Here is a 19904-nt window from a genome sequence, read left to right on the forward strand (position 1 = left end):
AGGAAGCTGTGAGGCAGAGCAGGAGAGGTCAGTCTGCTTCAACTGGATGCTGGGGAGGAGGCAAAAACTAGACCAGGTCAGGGTTGGGGGAGCAGGAAGGGAGGTGAAGAATAGATGGGGGTGAGCAAGAAGCCTGGGACTCTGCAAAATTAGTTGCAACAATCATCCCAAAGCAGGAAGCAGAGAAGCAATAAAGGTACAAAAAGGTAGAAGATGTTGGGCTATAGATTCTGGGAGAGGAGAATTGTAAGTGGGACAGAGTCTGCCGTGGAGGAAAAAAAGAAATTGAAATAGTGTGAGAAAGCGCTCAACTTTTTACCTTCCTCTCTCTGACATGACCTCTCTAGTTAAAAAAAAAAAAAAAAAGAACCCAAGGCAATATAGGTAGTTGTGGGCCCTAAAACTCTGCAAAGTCTGTGAGAAGCCAGTTGACTTCCCTTTATGGCCAGTTCTGAAAAACCATCCGAATGGAGGGAGATCAAGGCACCAAGATGGCGGCCCGCGATCTGGGCAAAGGATGCTGGGATCACATTCCAGAAAAGAATGGGAGAGAAGACATGAAGCCTGAGAAACCTGGTGGGAGTGGGATGGTGCCCGGAGCTTACCCTCCATGGAAGTGTGGAGCGAGGGGAGAGAAAATGTTGCAGAAGAGAAAATGGGAGTCCAGAAGTGTTTTTGGAAGGAAGGTGATTTTACCAAATTTAGACGCATTTCACTGAAGTTAGACAACCAAAGTAATCATCCCCTGGTGCAGACACCCAGTCCCAGGGTCAAATTGTAATTGGCACGAACCACGACAATCTTGTTCCCCTTTATTGGTGGCTTCTCTCAGAATGTACACACAATGACCCAATTCTAGCCCGCAAAAGGTAAGAAGTCTGCTGGGGGGCTGTCTGGGAAAGATTTTTCTCCATACTGAAAGAGACAGATGTGTGAGGAGCTGCCCTCTCCCTTCCTGGTTTGGAAACTTTTACATGAGGTTGTGATACTTGGAGCTGTAGCAGCCTCTTGGGGGCCATAAGGCTTCAAACTTGAGGAAGGAAGCTAACAGGCTAAGGGTGGCAGAGGAGAGGGATAAAAAGGCCTTGCTGAGCTCGGACCCCCCCCCCCCTCCACACTCCCTGTCAATAAACACTCCTATGGATGACTCAGTATTAGCCAGAGAGTCTCTGACTTGTAGCAGATGCTTCTTAACTGTAACAGAGAAGCCTCTACCTAAACATCCTATATCCTACTAGAATCCACTTGGTGATATCTTCTCTTCTTGTTGTTTTATGATCCTGGAATTTCTAAATTCTAACTATTTGCTTTGGAGGAACTATGAAATCCTCGTGTTTATCTTACCTATCATAGCTGGACTCAGGGGAGATTTCTTATGGGTCCTGTCAAGTCACTCTGGCACCAAGATGTCGGGACTCCCCTCATTAGATGGCTTTTGAGAGCTGATTGGCTGGGTCTGCGTGGACACAGCATTACAAGACAAAAAAAACAAACCTACTGCACAGGATCCTTTTTGAGGTTGAATTATCATCTGACTGACAGTCTGGGCTGCAGGCACCTCTCCTTTTATTGATAAAAATTCCCATGCTTATTATGGGACACATATTGCCATGGAAACGAGAGAGGGTTGAATGAGTGGGGTGGGGATCATGAACGATGTCCTCAGTGTTCTTAGAAACAGGACAGCTACCCAGTCTTCTTGCCTGTGGAGTCACCATCACAACATAATGGCTACATGAAGATGTTGATGTGTCCCTGGATGCCTAAGTCACCACTTAATGAGTGCACACTTAGTAGCTCATCCCTGCCCCCCCTTCTAATAACGGTTGCCTAGTGGTTCTCTGCACTCAGAGCACAAGCCCTCATCTTTCTGACACCCTAGAAACCTCCTTCAGAATAACTTCTTGTTTGCTCATCCTTTGGAAAACAATCAAATTATATGCCATGAATCAAAAGGTCAGCTGGAAAAGACATAAACAGGAAAGATCGCTGCAGAGTGGACTGAACAAACAGGCCAGCAAGCTTGGGCCCTGGTTGGGGTGCTGGCAGCACTCCTGCTGTTGCACACCCACCCACGGTACCCCAGCCAGCCTGGTGAGGCATTGGATCAGGCTCTGGGACAAGAGAAACATGCAAGGGCTTTGGAGGCTTCGCTTCTGACCACACAACCCAGCAATGTCCTCCTAGGTGTTACTCGGGAGGATAAGAGCAGCCCTGTGCACAGAGACTGTACACAAATATTCACAGCGGCTTTAATCACCATAGCCCCAAATGGAAAATGGTGCACGTGTCCAATAGGAGAGAACGGATTGAAAAACTGTGATGTAGCCATGCAACGGAATACCTCCAGGCAATAAAAGTAACGAACTGCTGACCTAGGTAACCGTATAGCCTCTGACTGATATCGTGATTTAGAATAACAAATATATTTGGTCTTCAGCCAAGGGTCTTAGTTGCTCCGTGACCCATTCCTGCCATAGACTTCCTAAAACCCTTGGGATTTCCTAAGTGATGAGGACGACAAAGGTGTCTTTTGTTATGCCGTGGTGACTCTTGGACCCCCACCTAAGGATGGGGGCTGGTTGCCAGGGGAACCAACTGAGGGATCAGAGGGTTGGAGAGGGAACAGGGAATGGAGGCTTAATCAATCCCGATGGCCAGTGATTTAATCAATCCTGCCTAGTAATGAAGCCTCCACATAAACTCAAAAGGGTGGGGTGCAGAATGCTGGAGATTTAGGGAGAGCAGTGCCCTAGGAGAGGGCATGGAAACTCTGCACCCCTTCCCCATCCCGTACGTTGCCCTACGTGTCTCTTCCATCTAGCTATTCCCAAGTTATAGCCTTTTACAACAGATGAGTTATCGAGCAGGTAAAATGTTTCTGTGAGTTCCATGAGCTACTCTAGCAAATTAATCGAACCCAAGACGGGGGTCATGGGACCCTCCAGTCTGGAGCCTTTGGGTCAGAAGCACAGGTGGACAAGCTGAACCAGCAATTGGTGTCTCAAGTGTTGTGGGGGCATGAGGTGGGATGGGCAGACAGGGGTGGGGGGAGGGTAGTCTTGTAGGAATGAGCCCTGTAACCTGTAGAACGTGACAGTCCCTCTAGGGAGATAGCATCAGAACTCAGTTGAATCACAAGACACCCAGCTAGTCTCCAGAGGATTGCTTGGTGGTGTGGGGGGAGCCAGCCTGCCCCTGGATAGAATTGGTACCAGAAACCCAACACTGACAGAAAACAGATAAGTAGTGGCCAGGAGCCAGGGATGAGAAGGCGAGGGGACTGTCAGGGAAAATGCCAGAGGGATACTTGCAGGGGATGGAAGTATTCCATAACTTGACTAGGGTGGGGGTGACCCAGATTTCTACATTTGTCAAAACTTATCGAACTATATGCTTAAAATGGATGCATTTCATTGTGTGTAGATTTAGAAAAAAACAGTTGATTTAAAAAGTCACCCTGCCTCACTGGGTCACCTTATATTAGGCGTGTACCTAATGTCGGCAATATACCTTCCCCCGTTTCGACAAGCCACGCAGGTCTCTGGCTTCGCTGTGCCACTCTGCTGATAGGACAGCTGCAGGGAGACCCAGGTTTCAGGAAAGGGCCTAACCCACCATATAAACAGGTGGAAAGTGGCAACCGGCTCTTATCTTGGTGCTGGAGACCCATGGGGAGTGGCAGGGACGAGGCCGACGGGGGAATGCACAACTCATCACAGCTCAACTCCTGTCTTGTTACCAAGAACGGCTGTGGGTTTGGGGCTGTCATACCTTCCGACTCTTCTAGTTGAAAACCCAGCTGTTGCTGCTGGCTTTGAAATCTTACCTTTCTTTAAGCTGATATAATGTGAACGTTAGTGTTGTGTGTGGTGAACATGAGACAGGCCTGAGGGTTGTGGTCTGGCGCCCAGGCTTGGAGCCAGTCTGTGGCCTTTGCAGCCCTGGAGGCAGAGCACGGTTCAGCTACTGGGAATGGGTGGGGAAAGGAGCGGGAGGAAGTGTCGTTTTGCCACAAGTGCAGCTCGGAGATAACTTTGCCCAGATCAGCTGGCAAACAGTTGCAGAGATCTGCTGACTTTATAAAATCATTCTTAGCATTTCCAAGTCATCGCCCGCCCCAGCAGCCCAGCAGCCCAGCTCTGAGAGCTGTGCCCCCGCCCTTGAGGGACGGCTCTGGATAATGCAAGCAGAGCAGAGCAGAGCAGAAGAGCCCCATAGAGGAGCTCCCACAATCTCCCGGGCCCTCTACCTCAACCCTGGCTCTTCCTTCTGCCCCCAAGCTCTGGAAGCCATTGTTCTGGAAGGCTGTCTCCATTTGCTCTTGCTGGGCCCTGGTTGGTGTGCCAGCAGCGCTCCTGCTGTTGCACACCCACCCACGGTACTCCAGCCAGCCTGGTGAGGCATCGGACCAGGCTCTGGGACAAGAGAAACACGCAAGGGCTTTGGAGGCTCTCTCCTCGGGTGTTCTCATCCATGACCACAGCTTTAATCGTGGATGGCTCCCAGATTTCCATCTCCAGTCCCAGACTCAAGTCTATCGACTGTGAACATCTCAACTTCACATGTCCCGGCCGAACTCTTCATTCCCTCCCCCAGAGCTGCCCTTGGTCCCAGCCTAGGCCACACCAGTAACCATCTACCTATCCATCCATACCAGAAAGCCAGGAATCGTTTCTTTTTTTTTTTTTTAATTAAAGGTTTAATTCTGTTTTTATGTTTAAAATGACCATACAATAAAAAGAACTTTTTCAGGGAGGACTGTACAGTTCTGTGAATTTTAACACTCACGGTTTCTGGTAACCATCACCGCAATCAAGATAAAGAACAGTTCTAGTCACATCCTCCCTTGGCTCCTAACCACTTGACAACCACGGACCTATAGTAGCTTTATCTTTTCAAAAATGCCACCTAAATGGAATCAAACAGTCGCTAACCTTTTGACACTGGCTTCTCTCCCTGGGCACAATGTCCTTGAAATTCACCTCAGTTGCTGCGAGCATCACGGTTTGTTTCCTTTTGGTGCTGCGTGGTGTGTTCCCTTATCTGGCTCTACCGCAACGTGCCCATCCGCACACCCGCCGACAGACATCCGTGTGCTTTCCGTTTAGGGCACCTATGGATGCAGCTGCTCAAACATTCACGTACAGGTGTCTGTGTGAACTCAAGTTTTCATTTCTCTGGGTCGGATATCCAGGAGAGGGACGGCTGAGTCATCCGGTAATTGCATGTTTAACTTTTAAAGAGACCTTCAGCCTGTGTGTTGGTGGATGAGCCGTTCTGCATTCCTTCCAGCAATACAAAAGATTCGGTTGCTCCCACAGCCTTGCAGCACGTGGTTGGGGGGGGCTGTTTCTATTTTGGCCATTCGGACAGGTGTCCGGTGGGCAGGCAGCCATTCTTGATGCCGGCTCCTTTACTGGCACAGGCCATTTATCATCAAGTCCTACTGCTTCTATCTCCAAATCTTGCATGAATCTGCTTCTTGGCAGGATGCACAGCAACCATTATCTGTCACCTGGACTACAGAAGCTTCTAACCTGGTTTTTCTTTTTGTCCCTAACCCCTTAAGTCCACACCGCAGCCAGAGGGGCGGTTGAAGAACAACTATTGGATCAGGTCATTGTCCACTGTCCATTCCTGTCCCCTCTTCCTGGCCTCCCAGGCCCTGCGCCATCTGCCCCACCTCTCAGAGTTTCTAAACTCCTGGGAGGCCATCCCACCTTCACTGACATCACTGTGCTGGCCTGGCCTCAAGCAGGCCAAGCTCTCGATCTCCGCACACGGGCTCTTCCATGCTTGACCTTGCTGACTCACCTCTTCTTTCAGGTTTTCTCGTCAATGTCACTCTTTAGAGAGGTCTTCCCTGAGCACCCAATCTCAAATAGCCCTCCCCCACCTTGACATTATCTCACACTGTGCTATGACAATCTGGTTTATGTATTTGTCTGTTCATTTGCTTAATATGTGATTTCTCCCTATAGATTGGGAAGCCCTGGACCGCAAGTCACCATGTCTATTTTACTCGTTACTGCATACCCTGGTGCCTAAAACAGTGCCTAGCACAGAGTAGGCATTTGATATTTGATAAATAAATGAATGAATAATAAAAAGGATTTTCCACTATTATAAATAATGCTACAAGGAACATCCTTTTCCATAAATGCTAGTGCATTTGTACATTTCCTAAAAGGGGTACTGCAATATTACATGGTATATATATTTGATTTTTTTAAATTAATATTGACAAATTACCTTCCCGAGCTGAATCAACTCTCTGTTCCCTGTCTATAGGAGACTTCATAACTCTGCCAACAAGGGGAAATATCATATTTTAATTTTTTTAAGTTGACATTTAATTTTTTTTTTAAGTAGGCTCCACACCCAGGGTGGAGCCCAACGCAGGGGCTCAAATTCACAACTCTGAGATCAAGGCTGGAGCTGAGATCCAAAGTCGGACGCTTAACCAACTGAACTACCTAGGCATCCCTTTTAAGTTGACATTTAAAATTTAGTAACTCAGTGTATTAGGGTGCTCCAGAGAAAGAACTAATAGGATGTGTGTATACATAGAAAGCTATTTATTTCAGAAATTGGCTCATGTGATTGTGGTGGTTTGTGAGCCTAAAATCTGATGGAGGAGGCTGGCAGGCTGGAGACTCAGGTCCAAAGGGTTGCAGTTCAAGTCCAAAGGCAGTCTTGGCTGGGAGATTGTGAGTCAATGCTGTAACTGAAATCTGAAGGAAGTCTGCTGGAGAATTCCCTCTGGCTCAAGGAAGGTCAGCTTTCTATTCGGGTCTTCAACTGATTGATTGGATGAGACCCACCCACAGTACCAGAGAAATCTGCTTTACTCAAACTCTACTGATTTAAATGCAAATCTCATCCAAAAACAACCTCACAGAAACATCTGGGATAACAGTTGACCAAATACATGGGCACTGTGGCCCAGCCAAGCTGATGCATAAACTTAAACATCCATTCGGTACTATTGTAACTTTAATTTATCTGACAAAAAGTGAGGTAGCCAATATTTGCGTGTTGAATACAGTTGTTTATGTTTCTTCCTATGGTTGCCCTTTTCATATTTAGTTTGCAGGATCTTTGCATATCTTTGAATATCTGCATACAAACCCTTTATCAGTTAAATACATAGAAAGAGGGTCTTTTATTTTGTTAATAACTTTTTCCATAATTTTATATTTTTTAAGATTTATTTATTTATTTTAGAGAGAGACAGAATGTGTGTGCGTGAAGGGGGAGGGGCAGACACAGAGAGAGAGAATCCTGAAGCAGACTGCCCTCTGAGCACAGAGCCTGATAACGTGGGGCTCGATCCCAGGACTCTGAGATCATGACCTGAGCCGAAATCAGGAGTTGGTGACTTAACCAACTGAGCCATACAGGCGCCCCCACAGCTTTATGTTTTTATGTGCCATAATTTATCATTCCCTCCAAGACTTCTACATTTATATCATGCTAGGAAAGAGCCTTCTCATTTACAAGGCTTAAACACAATCTCATATAATACCTATACAACTTCTATAGTCTTTGAAGACATATTTGATCTTTAATACACCTGGATTTTACTTTTGTTGTCTAATTGCAACTCTTCCAAACTCTTCCAACTATCCCCACACAATTTACTGAATAGCTCTCCCTTCCCACTGATTTGAAATGGGCTTCGATCACTTAATTAGAAAGAATCCTCCACATATAATCAATGGAATACATTATGTTGTAATCAATTGCAATACATTATAAATAGTAAGATATCATCATTTTTACCCATCTTATTAGCAAAAAAATATTAAAGATTCACTATATCCATCGTTAGAGAAGGTACACAGAAATGGGTACTCTCATACACAGATGGGAGGAATGTAAATTGCTGAACATTTTCAGGAAGGTAATACAGAACTACCTATCAAAAGTTTTAAAGAACATCTCTTTGACCCAGTAATGATATCAATTACATATCTAAAAATACATCTGACCCAAATATTCACACATATTTACATAGACAGATAGATAGATATTCACTGAAGCACTGTTTGTCATAACAAAAGCACTGGAAACTATGATGACATGGAAGGTCACCCAGTATATTAAATAGTGAAAAATGAAGTTTCAGAGCAATATGGAGTATTACGCCATCTATGCACTTTTTAAACTATACTTGTATATGTACATATATGGATATAAACCAATGAGAGATTGCCTCTGGAAAGGAAGAAGTGTCAGGGAGAAGTGAGGTAGCATTTCACATTTCACTTCCGTATTGTTGAACTCTCTTGCCGTATGGATATATTCTCACGTCGTTATGTCATTTTTTAGATTAAAAAAATAATAGTAGAAGAACATTCACTACCTCGATTGTGACCAAGCTAGAAGAGAGAATAGGGCACAGAAATTCCAGTTGCCTGAAAACTCACACGGCCATTGTGAGGCTAGCTGGGATATCAGGGATAAATCATTTCACACAGTCCCGCCTCCCTGTCCCCACCCCAGGAGCTGGGGAGGGGCTAAATTTCTCTCAAATCTCAAGCATTAAAAATAGGTGGAGGATTTTCTCTAAGAAAACTGAGTGTGTTGTCCCTGGGAATTGCAGAGATGTGAGCAGGACAGGCCATCAAGAAATGACCTGGGAGGGGCTGCTGCCCAGGGCAGATCCTGACTCAGAGCAAAGCAGCCCTGGACCATCTGCTCACCCCAGGCTCAACCCAGTGCCTGCCTGCAGGGCATCTGGCCCAGGCCTCACACTCATTCTCAGGACAAGATCCCCAGATGAGGTTAAACATACAGTCACACAGATATCTTGACAGGACCTAACTTTCAAAGCTATGGCTCATTTCTGGTTCTACACGTTAGTGAATTCTGCCAAAAAGCAAACAAATAACGTCCTAAAACTATTTTGTGAATGGTACAATTACACATCTTATTTCATGTTAAGATACTGCTGTGACATTACAATCCTACTTGAGCATGTCATCCTTTTTTTTTTTTTTCACATACTGGGAACCTCAAAAAATGGAAGTGGTTGCTCTGGGTGTCCTGATGCTGAGGGGTCCTGCGGTAAGAATGCAGGACGTCCTTTCATTTCCTAGCATCTGAACCCCTTCCCATGCTTAGGGAACTGTGCACGTACGAATCTTTAATCTTGGCAGGAAGCGCCAAGCCGGAGACCAGCTCCCACCAGAGAAGCTGATAATGCTGGACCTTGTTTTCTGAGCCTCCCTCCTATGTTGAGCTAAGCAGGTTCGCCTGCCCAAATTCAGAATCAGAGGCTTCAAAGCGGTACAAAGAAGGAGGACAGCAGGGAATTACTTCTGGGGGTGGCAGCAGTTGTAGCAAACAGAACATGGCTCTCGAGCCTGGTGTTGAGTGTGTGTGGGTTTGCGGGGAGGGGCTCCCCTCACTGGACTGGGTCAGTGGCATGACTTCTAATGTGGTCCTGGTTGCACAGCTCCCTTTCTCCTCCAAGCCTGGTGCCCCAGCATTCCTGGGAGATCTCTGAGCTACCCAACATGTTATCATATAAATTAGCAGAGTTGGCCTCTGGTGCTGCAATTAAGAGCCATCACTGAGACACTGTCCAGCACCGTGATTATGGGCTAAGAAAGCCTGCCTTCTGTGAAACCCATTAGTAATCCATAAAATGCGGCTGCATTAAAACAGCAAAGAGACACTGCTTGATATCCATTCAACTGTCAAAAACCCAAAAGTGGGATAATGGCCAAGCATGGGTGGGGACGTGGCTTGAGACCCGTAGCTCTGTCCTTTTTATTTTTTATGTCTACTTTGGTCCTATCCACTCTCCCAGCCAGGGCGGTCCCACAGAAGAGAAGGCTGGGGCCAGGTGGGGTGGGGTGGGCTGCTCTCTGGACCCACCTTTGCTTAATCATGGGTGTTCACGGGGACACACAGCACGGATCGTGATGAATGCTCAATGAATGTTGGCTGCGAATGTTTTTTCTTGCTTTTAAATTACTTTTTGAGTAAACTTCCACACACTCAGAAAAACGTTGTTTTGTTTTATTTTTTTAACAGCACAAAAGGATACATGGAGAAAAGTAAGTCTCCCTCCCACCGGAACACCCAGTTCTCCCTCCCGGAGACAAACCACGGCTACCAGTCTTATGGGTGTCCTGTCCCCAATCCACTCCTTACCCAGCATCCAGAGGGACCCTTTAGAAATGTGAAACAGATTACATTATGCCTTTGCCCATCAGACTCCAGATATCACTCCACATCCTGACCACGGCCGCAAGGCCCCACATGGTCCGGGGGGGCCTGCTGACCACCTGACCTCATTATCACAACTCCACCCTCACGCAGTCCCCTTGCTGCCACTCTGGCCTCCCTGACCTCTTCCAACACACTGGCTCACCTCGGGGCTTGCTGTCCCTGTGTCTGCAACACCATGACAGTCTCGAACCTCATTCTCTTCGTTCCGACACGTCTTTGCTCAAGCATCACCTCTTCGGAGAGGCCTTCGCAGACTGCCCTTGCTCTTACTTACTCTGCTTTTCCAGTCTCTCCCTTCCTTCTGAACCCAGCCTAGCCCCTGGCATGATGTTATGATCAATCTGCTGCCTGTCTTACCCCAGCAGAATGTCAGCTCCATGAAGCACGGCTTTCCGCTGCTGATTCTTCCCCAGCGCCTGCAAGTGCTGGACCGTGGGGGCTGCTCGAGAAATCCTCACTGAGTGAATGTGTGGGTGTATGTTCCCTTTTCTTGTACAACTTGCAATTCTTATAACATGCTTTTTTCTTTTGACAATACACCTCAGAGTCTGATCTACACTGCCCTATGCAGATCTGCCTCATTATTTATAACACATGCATATTATTTCTACTAACTGGATGCCCCATAGATTTTTTTTTTAAACCAGATCCCTACTGGTGGACATAGGTTGTTCCCAGTCTTTTATTATCACAGAACAAACAAACAAAAAACACTGTGAGGAATGTACTTCTTCATGCACATGGGAAAGCATATTCATATAATAAAGTCATAAATGTCAGCTTGTTGGACCAGACGGTATGGGATTTTTAATGTTGGAAAGTATCGTCAAATTGCACCGCCCAGAGAAGTGACCCAACTAACAGGGGAGAGAGAGGTGCAGGGGATGAGGTCAGAGAGTGACAGGGATAGGAAGCCAACACAGTAGAGCTTGTAGGCCACTGTAAGGACTGTGGCCTCAAAAAGAGATGGGAAGACCATGGGGTTTTGCGTCAAGGAAGGATGTGACCTCCTTAGTTTTTAAAAGGACCTCTCTGGCGGCTGTGTGGAGAACAGACTGAAGGGGGCAACAGGAGAAGCAGGGGGACCAGACAGCACATTGCTCAGGAACACAGGCGAGCGGTGGGGATGACGGATTGAACCCAGGTGGCAGCAGTGGATGTGGTAAGACGTGGTGGCCGGGGATATATTTTGAAAATAGAGCGGAAGACATTTGGCGATGGAATAAATGTCAGAGCAAGAGAAGAGTGAAGGATCTCTCTTGGGGTTTTGGTTTCAGCAACTGGAAGGATGCGGTGGCAAAGTCTCTGTAACCTGGGTCCCACCCCCTGAGATGTGGGGAGCCAGCCAGGGCCGCAGCTGGTGGAGGGGAGGCAGCTGGAAAACCTTAGTTTCCTAACAGGTGAGGTTTCTCAGTCTTAATGCTGTGTGGTTTCCAGGGGGACAGCTGGCCTGCGGTGGGCTGAGCTGCACAGCGGTCTAGCTCCAGGGCACATAGAGCATGACTACCTTGAGCCCTGCTCCCTGGTTGGGCCTGTGCTCCATCTCTTCACTTCCTCTGGTGGTGCATGCCACTGTGTGTGTGCTGGACACCTCTGTTTCCTAACCTCTTACAGTGTTTCCCTGGGACTCCATGCTTAGTGTCCCCCTATCTGGCCTTTCCCCAATCAGTGATTGCTGGATGCCAAAGAGGACAGCAGTTCTGTGTTGTCAGGATGGCAGGAGGGCTCTGAACCAAAAGGGGGCTGTCAGATTCTGCCTGGCACAGCAGCTTATCGAGACATACCAAAGAGCAGGAGACTGAGAGAGATAGGATCAACGGATGAGACAGCTGTCCTCTGAGGTCAAATGACTCCAGATGACAGTCAGCACTCGAACTCATTCCCGTGTCCTCTCACCACGGCCCACGGGCTGAGCGGCCTGGCCTGTCTCCTATGCCCAGCCACACTGGCCTCCTTTCTGTTCCTCTGACACAGCAAGTCTGTTCCTACCGCAGGGCTCTGGTGCTTGCTGTCCCCTCGACCTGCAACACTCTTCACATGGTTGACGCTTTGCATCAGTTCAAACATCCCTGCTCAGCCCGGGCCTCTCCTGGTGGCTTTCTCCCAAAAAAGCCCAAGCCTGTCTCTCTCTGGATTTCCGTTTTTGCTTCCTTCCTTCACTTGAAATTCCTTGATGGTTTCCTTGTGTGCTGTCTCGTTCACTCATGTCCCCAGCACCTAGGGCAGTGTGGGTGCAGGGTGAGGGTGTCTGGTGAGCGGGGAGCACAGGGATGGTGAGAGGTGAGTCATTGTGGAGGGAAGTCCCTGTGCATCATCGGTGTGAACCAGCCGGGCATTGCCAAGTGGAGGTGAAGCTGGGATGTTGCCTCGCCCACTCCCATGCTGCTGCCGTGTGTGCGGTCCATGAAGCCTGCTAGTTCTGTAAAACAGCTTAGTCAGCTCTCCCCTTTCTACCTTGGTGACCCCAGGACCTCAGCACCAAGGATGGCCCGATACTACTGGCTTGGGTGACGGAATGGAGATAAAAGAGAAGTTCAAAAGTGCAGGTTTGGACCTCGTCTTTGCTTGTATCAGTGGCTGGCAAGCTCTTATGGGCACCCTCAACTCCTGTACCCCACAGGTACGCAGTCGTCCGTGACATGCAAGGGACTGTGTTAGTTTTTTTCCCAAGGACAAATTTCAAAACAATCACTTGTGGAAGGGCCAATATTACCTAGACTCAACCTTAACACCCATGGGAAGGAGTGGGGTCACCCTAGGAGGAACTGCCCTTCACCAAGCTGAAAGGGGGCTAATAGAGAGACTACTGAGGTCTTGACAGTGCCCACGGTGCTCGCACCTGCTAATAGATTCTGCAGCTCTGTTCCTGACTGGGGAAAGGGCTCTGCATGGTTGCAGATGGGGATAGAGAAAAGAGGACCCTCCCCTGGCATTTTAGGATGAGAGCAGCTTTATGTGGCAATCTTTACCTTTCCAATAAGTTTCTGTTGCTCAATGAAACGCAGACAGCAAGATGGTACAAATTAACTTGGTAGAGAACAAAAGATAATTATGTTGTCTTTGTCCCATGTGTATCAAGCATCAAAACCAATTCCTGAGTGACCTTTACAGGACAGGTACAGTGTGGGTTAGGGAAGGCCAGCCCACAAGGATATAGAGAGATCACCTGACTACCAAAGTGGGGAGCAATGAGTACCAAGAGACCCTTCTAGAGGAGAAACTGGGCTGAGGGTCTCTCTCCTGGGGTAAAGGGGAAAGGACGAGGGTCTCTGTTGGCAGGGATAGGTGGCCAGTGGCAAGATACACACATCCCCTGAGGAGAGAAAAAACATCCCCAGTGAGTATCCAAGCCTTCGTGGGTCTGCCTCAGGACACCCCCAGGGAGCAACGTGGACCAACACAGGTTGGTGAGAGAACAGTGAGAAGAAGGCCGGCCCATGGGCAGCTGGGTGGCTCAGTTGTTAAGCGTCTGCCTTCGGCTCAGGGTGTGATCCCAGGGTCCTGGGATCGAGCCCTGCATCAGGCTCCCTGCTCTGCTGGGAGCCTGCTTCTTCCTCTCTCACTCCCCCTGTTTGTGTTCCCTCTCTCACTGGCTGTCTCTCTGTCAAATAAATAAATAAAATCTTAAAAAAAAAAAAAAAAAGGCTGGCCCAGGAAGGGCACAGCCCACCGGGAGAGGGACTGAGAGGGGAGGAAGACTCAGAACTTGACCTGCCTGGCAGCAACATGGACTTGGGATAGTCCAAGTCCAAGGAAAAGCATTTATAAGGTACCTGATGGGCTAGAGGAAGTCAGGCAATGCTTTAGACACTAATGAGTTTCAGAGGAGCCTCCTAGAAAGAGAACAGGAAACTGATTAGGTCAGGGGCCTTGAGAGAAAAGATGGGGAAGCGGATGCAGAAAGAGCAGAGGGAGCAGGAAGTAGATGCGTGTACAAAATTGTTTGGAATAATTGCCCATGGAAAAGAAAACAGCATGGATTATTTGAAATGCAGAAGGAGGAGGAAGCCCAAAAGACCAGTTGTGATCTGGATTCTGGGAGAAATCAGTTTGGTGGGGACAGAAGTTGGTGGGGGATCCAGACAGTCACCCTGCCTTGGAAAAGCTCAACTATTGACCTTCCTCTCTTTGACCACGTGACTCTTCCAGGCATAAAAGCCTCATGTTTGTGGAAGAGAAAAAAGGTGGTCCAGGTAGAAAAGGTTCCCCTTGCTCCTGAGACCCAACGAATTTGAAAAGCCATCTGACTGGAAAAGGCAAGACACCCGAATTTGCTGTGCTCAGGGAAGAAGCCATTGGGATTACAAGCCTAGGGAAGGAGTGAGTATAGATAAACTCATGAAGCGGGGCAGAGTATGGACTTTACTCTCTAAGGAGATGAGGCAAGAAGTCACAGAGATAGGAAAGGGGCCAGGACAAGCCAAGGGCGAGCTCATGCTGGTGAGGGCCTGGTGTAGGCAAGAGGGGCAGGAAAACAATGGTGAGCTCAGCCCCACTTAGATGGGAATCTCCCTGGTCACCCGGCCCTCTATCTGAGATCCTCCAATCTGGTAATGAGATTTATAAGTGGGCAACCAGTAATACACTAGCAGTAACAGATTGAGGACGCAAGTTTTATTTTAAATGTCTACATTTTAATGATAAATAAGAGGAGATTAAAAGTTACTCTCAATCAACATAAATCTTACATACATGTTCTTCAGGCAGCGAGAAAGGGAGCATTAGCGGGCAGCAGACTGGGGATTGTGGTGCTTTGGGAGAAATTATGGTTATCTGTGGTATGGAGGAAAACAAGCTGCTGCTGGGAGGACCTAAGTCATCTTCCCAGAGTCACACAACTGAGCTGAGGCATGGCCGGGGCTGGGATCCTGGTGACCTGGCCCAGCTCAGGCTTCTTCCTTTACTACCAGCCTGCTCCCCCACAAACCTACAAGTTTTCTTGGAATGGCTCAGTGTGGAATCAAGAAGCTGGGCATCTGGGACTCACCTTGGGCTCAATCTGCCCATCCCTCAGGCCTAACCAAATTCCCATTTTCAGGGGTGAAGTTGAGAGTCTTGTGTTCAAACCCAATGAGTTGCAGGGACAAAAGAAAGATAAAAGAGGCAAACAGGAAAGAAGGGAGGTAGGAAGGGAGGGAGGGAAGAAGGAAGTAGGGAGCCACAAGCAGGCTGAGTAAAATTTGGAGAAACTCAGACACAGTATCAGGCTTAGTCCCTCTTGGTGATAAAGCAGCTGTTCCTTCCCCTCTGTTCATATAGCCATTCATTTATCAACAGATAGTGTTGAGCACCTACTATGCATCAGTCACAGTTCTAGGTCCTAGGGACACAGTTGGGAATAAGACAGAGGATGCCACTGCCCTCACAAAGTGCCGTTTCTAGGGGGGACTTAGAGACTTCAAAACTTTTCCTGTGGGAGCGTCTAAGACATCAAAATACTTAGGAAACCCTTCCTCCCTCCCTCCCTCCTTCCTTTCCTTCCTCCCTCCCATCCTCCCTCCCCTTCCTCTTCCCTTCCCTTTCCTTCCTTCTTTTTCTTCCAGAAATAATTTGGTTGGGAAGCAAGGAGGCCTTCTTTCTCCATGACACATAGGAAGCAGAAGAGTACTCAGTTTGAGGGGTTAGCCATAACCACTCAGGAAGGCAGGAAGGGGAGATGCAATGAAACAGAGAATGGATTCACCTTGGCTTGGGGCTGGGAAACCCATGGTCAGAGAGGGTTCTGACTTCATCTTTCGTCTCTTCAGGAAGGATGGCCCTAGAGCCCCGAAGCAGAGGTCTTCTCTCTTTCTACATAATATATTTCCTCATTGGTCTCCCTGCCAACCTCGTGGCCCTGTGGGCCTTCATAGGACGGGTCCGCCAGCCCCAGCCTGCACCCATCCACATCCTCCTGCTCAGCCTGACACTGGCGGACCTCCTGCTGCTGTTGCTGCTGCCCTTCAAGATGATTGAGGCTGCGTACGACTTCCGCTGGCCCTTGGGGGACACCCTCTGTGTCCTCACTGCTTATGGCTTCTACAGCAGCATCTACTACAGCACGTGGCTCTTGATGGGCATCGGCATCGAGCGCTACCGCAGTGTGGCTTTCCCCGTGCAGTACCAGCAGTCCCGTCGACCCGTGTATGGAGTGATCGCCTCTCTGGTCTCCTTCCTCTTGTCCTTCGGACACTGCAGCATTGTGATCATCGTCCACTACTTACCAACCAACAACACGGGGGGCGATAACGAAAGCCTCCCTGCCTGCTATGAGAACTTCACCCCAGAGCAACTGGATGTGTTGCTTCCTGTGCGGCTAGAGCTGTGTCTCGTCCTCTTCTTCATCCCCATGGCGGTCACCATCTTCTGCTACTGGCGCTTTGTGCGTATCATGCTCTCCAGACCCCAAGTGGGGAGGCAGAAGCGCTGGAGAGCCATGGGGCTGGCTGCTGTGACCCTCTTCAACTTCCTGGTCTGCTTTGGGCCTTATAATGTGTCTCATGTGGTGGGGTTCTTCCAGAAAAAGAGTGAACTCTGGAGGGCATGCGCGGTGCTGCTCAGTGCTTTCAATGCTTGTGTCGACCCCTTGATTTTCTACTTCTCCTCCTCAGCTGTGCGCAAAGCCTTTGATAAAAGGCTACGCAGTCTGCAGAGCTGGGGTGCCTCACTGTCAGGGTACTGCAGGAAAAGAGCTGGAGAACCGGCTGCAGAGGGAAAAGAGGGGAGTTTAGGTATGGCCAATATCAACTTCATAGGAGACTAAATTTGTCAACTTGCTGTTACATTTTGGGGGAGGAGGGAGGGCTCAAAAAGGGGAACAATGAAAGAGAACTGGGGTGACTTCTCCTGTGCCTAGCTTACAAGGCAAAGAAGAGCAGGGGACATCTCAAGTCCAACTCATCCATTGGGTGAGTGTTTTTGTTGTTTCCTGGGGGTTATGACATTTCCTTATTTGTGGTCGGCACTGCTTCATGGTAAGCCACAGCCCTTTGATCCTTGAAATTCTTTCCCCATGCAGCATCTATAAGATGGTAGCATTCCTTCAACTACTGCAGAGCTGTTTTGCTCTGTCCTTGATTCCGAGGCAGGGGGAGAGGGTGCTCCATGCATTAGGTCTGGACATCCAGCACAGGCAAGAGTCTAGAGAGCAAAGGGCACCTGGGTGGCTCAGTCAGTTGAGTGTCCAACTCTTGATTTCAGCTCAGGTCATGATCTCAGGGTCGTAGGATTGAGCCCCGTGTCAGGTTCCACACTGGGTGTGGAGCCTGCTTGGGATTCTCTCCCAACATTAATTAAAGTTATAGTTTATCCATTTTTAGCCTTTGTTCTTGGCTACCATAAGCATGTTAGGCTATAAATATAAATCTCCCTCAGAGGGTAGCTTTAGTGGGATGCTACCAGTTTGGATTTGCATAATTTTTAATTATTTTAAGTTCTAAGTAGGCTCTAATTTCCATATGATTGGGGTTTTTTTTTTTTTACTCAAGTTTAGAAATTTTCTTTACTTTCAAGCATACATTTTTTTCTTGATCCTTTTGTTACCTTGTTCTAACTAAATGGCACTGCAGCCAGAGAATACGGTGTGAATGGTTCCAGTGTTTTGAAATTTGTTGAGAATTCCTTTTTGACCTGGAATGTAGTCGCCCTAATGTTCCAGGTGTGAAAAGAACATAGATTCTGCAACCGTCAGGTACATGTGGTCTCTGAACGCCTTAGATCAAACTTGTTAATCTGTGATGTTCAAATCCTTGTAACCTTTATTTCCTTTTTGTCTGTTTGATCTTTCCGTTTCATGGAGAGGTGTGTTACATGCTCCTCCTGTGATGGTGAACATGTCTATATCTCCTCAAAGCTCTGTCTTCCTGGAGAAATGAAACGGTTGTCATTCCTTTTGCCTTAAAATTTATTTCATCTGAGATTAATATAGCCACACCAACTTGTTTTGGGGGTTAGTATTTGCCCAGTGCATCTCAGGCCCTCTTTCTACTTTCCAACTTTCTAAATCCTTAGGTTTCAGATGCACCTTTAATAAGCAATGATAGACAGCAGCTGGAGTTTCATAATCTGGTCTGACAATTCAACAGTATTTGTCTTCTACCTATATACCATTTTACTCATTTATATTTATATAATAATAATTTCCAATATGCTTGGTTTTATTTCTGTCATCTTATTTTTAAACACTTCCAGGAAGTACACCCACACACTGAAATCTACATGCCTACCGCAAATGGCCTAATAATGAGCAGCCACATGAATTATCACAGCGAACACATACATTTAAGAAAAAAAATGAAACACCTACCATCTTATTTTGAGCTATTTTCCTCACCTTCTAATATTTCCTTTTTCCCTCCTCTTGCTTTCCTCTGGGATTAAGTTGTTTTTCTTTTCATTTCTCATATTACTGAATTGGAAATCATTGGCTCTGTTTTTACTATTTTAGTGGTTATTTTAGACATTTTAATATGTTAAGAGTTCCTTAGTTGGCTCCTCCCTCCCTTTCCTCCTTCTTCCCTTGGCCTTCCAGATGGCATTCAACTATGTGAGTTCTAGAGAGCACTTTTCTTTTTCTTTCTTTCTTTCTTTCTTTCTTTCTTTCTTTCTTTCTTTCTTTCTTTTTAAGATTTTATTTATTTATTTTAGAGAGAGATAGAGAGCTCAAGTGGGGGGCAGGGGAGAGGCAGAGGAAGAGAGAGAATCCCAAGCAGACTCCATGCTGAGCGCAGAGCCCGTCGTGGGGCTCAGTCCCAGGACCCTGAGATCATGACCTGAGCCGAAATCAAGAGTCAGACAGTTACCAACTAGCCACCCAGGCACCCCTAGAGAGCACTTTTCAAAGTGTGGTCCATAGACCCCTGGGGACCCAGAGACCTTTTCTGGGATCTGAGGGGTCAAGACTATTTTCATAATGATATTAAGATGCTAATTGCTTTTTTCACTCACATTCTTCCATGAATGAATGCACAGTGGAGTTTTTCAGAAATCCCCTGACATGGGATATTACAACACACTGAACGCAAAGCAGCTATGAGAATATAGTTGCCTCCTATTAAGATAGAGCCCTAAAAAGGTCTGCAAAAATGTAAAACCATGCCACTCTTCTTCCTAGGATTTTTTAAAAAGATTTTATTTATTTATTTGAGAGAGAAAGAGAGAGCACAAGCAGTGGGGGAGAGGCAGAGGGAGATGGAGAAGCAGACAACCCACTGAGCAGGGAGCCCAACCTGGGGCTTGATCCCAGGACCCGGGATCATGACCTGAGCTGAAGGCAGAGGCCCTGACATGGGATATTACAACACACTGAACGCAAAGCAGCTATGAGAATATAGTTGCCTCCTATTAAGATAGAGCCCTAAAAAGGTCTGCAAAAATGTAAAACCATGCCACTCTTCTTCCTAGGATTTTTTAAAAAGATTTTATTTATTTATTTGAGAGAGAAAGAGAGAGCACAAGCAGTGGGGGAGAGGCAGAGGGAGATGGAGAAACAGACAACCCACTGAGCAGGGAGCCCAACCTGGGGCTTGATCCCAGGACCCGGGATCATGACCTGAGCTGAAGGCAGAGGCTTAACTGACTGAGCCACCCAGAGGCCCCCCTCCCTAGGAACTTTGAAAATATAGTTATTTTCTGAAAATATGTTCTTTATGTCAACATGTAATGGTTTTCTGATTACT

The 19904-nt window shown here is 47.3% G+C and overlaps 1 protein-coding gene across 1 annotated transcript; it reads left to right on the top strand.

The window, feature by feature from the left end:
• Positions 1-16000: 16000 nt before the first annotated feature.
• On the top strand, positions 16001-16990 carry LOC113244816 (free fatty acid receptor 2-like). The gene has a single exon (XM_026484475.2). It carries the CDS (start codon positions 16001-16003, stop codon positions 16988-16990), a length of 990 nt encoding a protein of 329 aa, XP_026340260.1.
• The last annotated feature ends 2914 nt before the right edge of the window (positions 16991-19904 follow it).

This window comes from Ursus arctos, unplaced genomic scaffold (genome assembly GCF_023065955.2).
Source record: "Ursus arctos isolate Adak ecotype North America unplaced genomic scaffold, UrsArc2.0 scaffold_19, whole genome shotgun sequence".
Taxonomy (NCBI): Eukaryota; Metazoa; Chordata; class Mammalia; order Carnivora; family Ursidae; genus Ursus; species Ursus arctos.

Excerpts from the sequence above, each read along its gene's own strand:
- LOC113244816 (XM_026484475.2), top strand. The coding sequence starts at position 16,001 with ATGGCCCTAGAGCCCCGAAGCAGAGGTCTTCTCTCTTTCTACATAATA.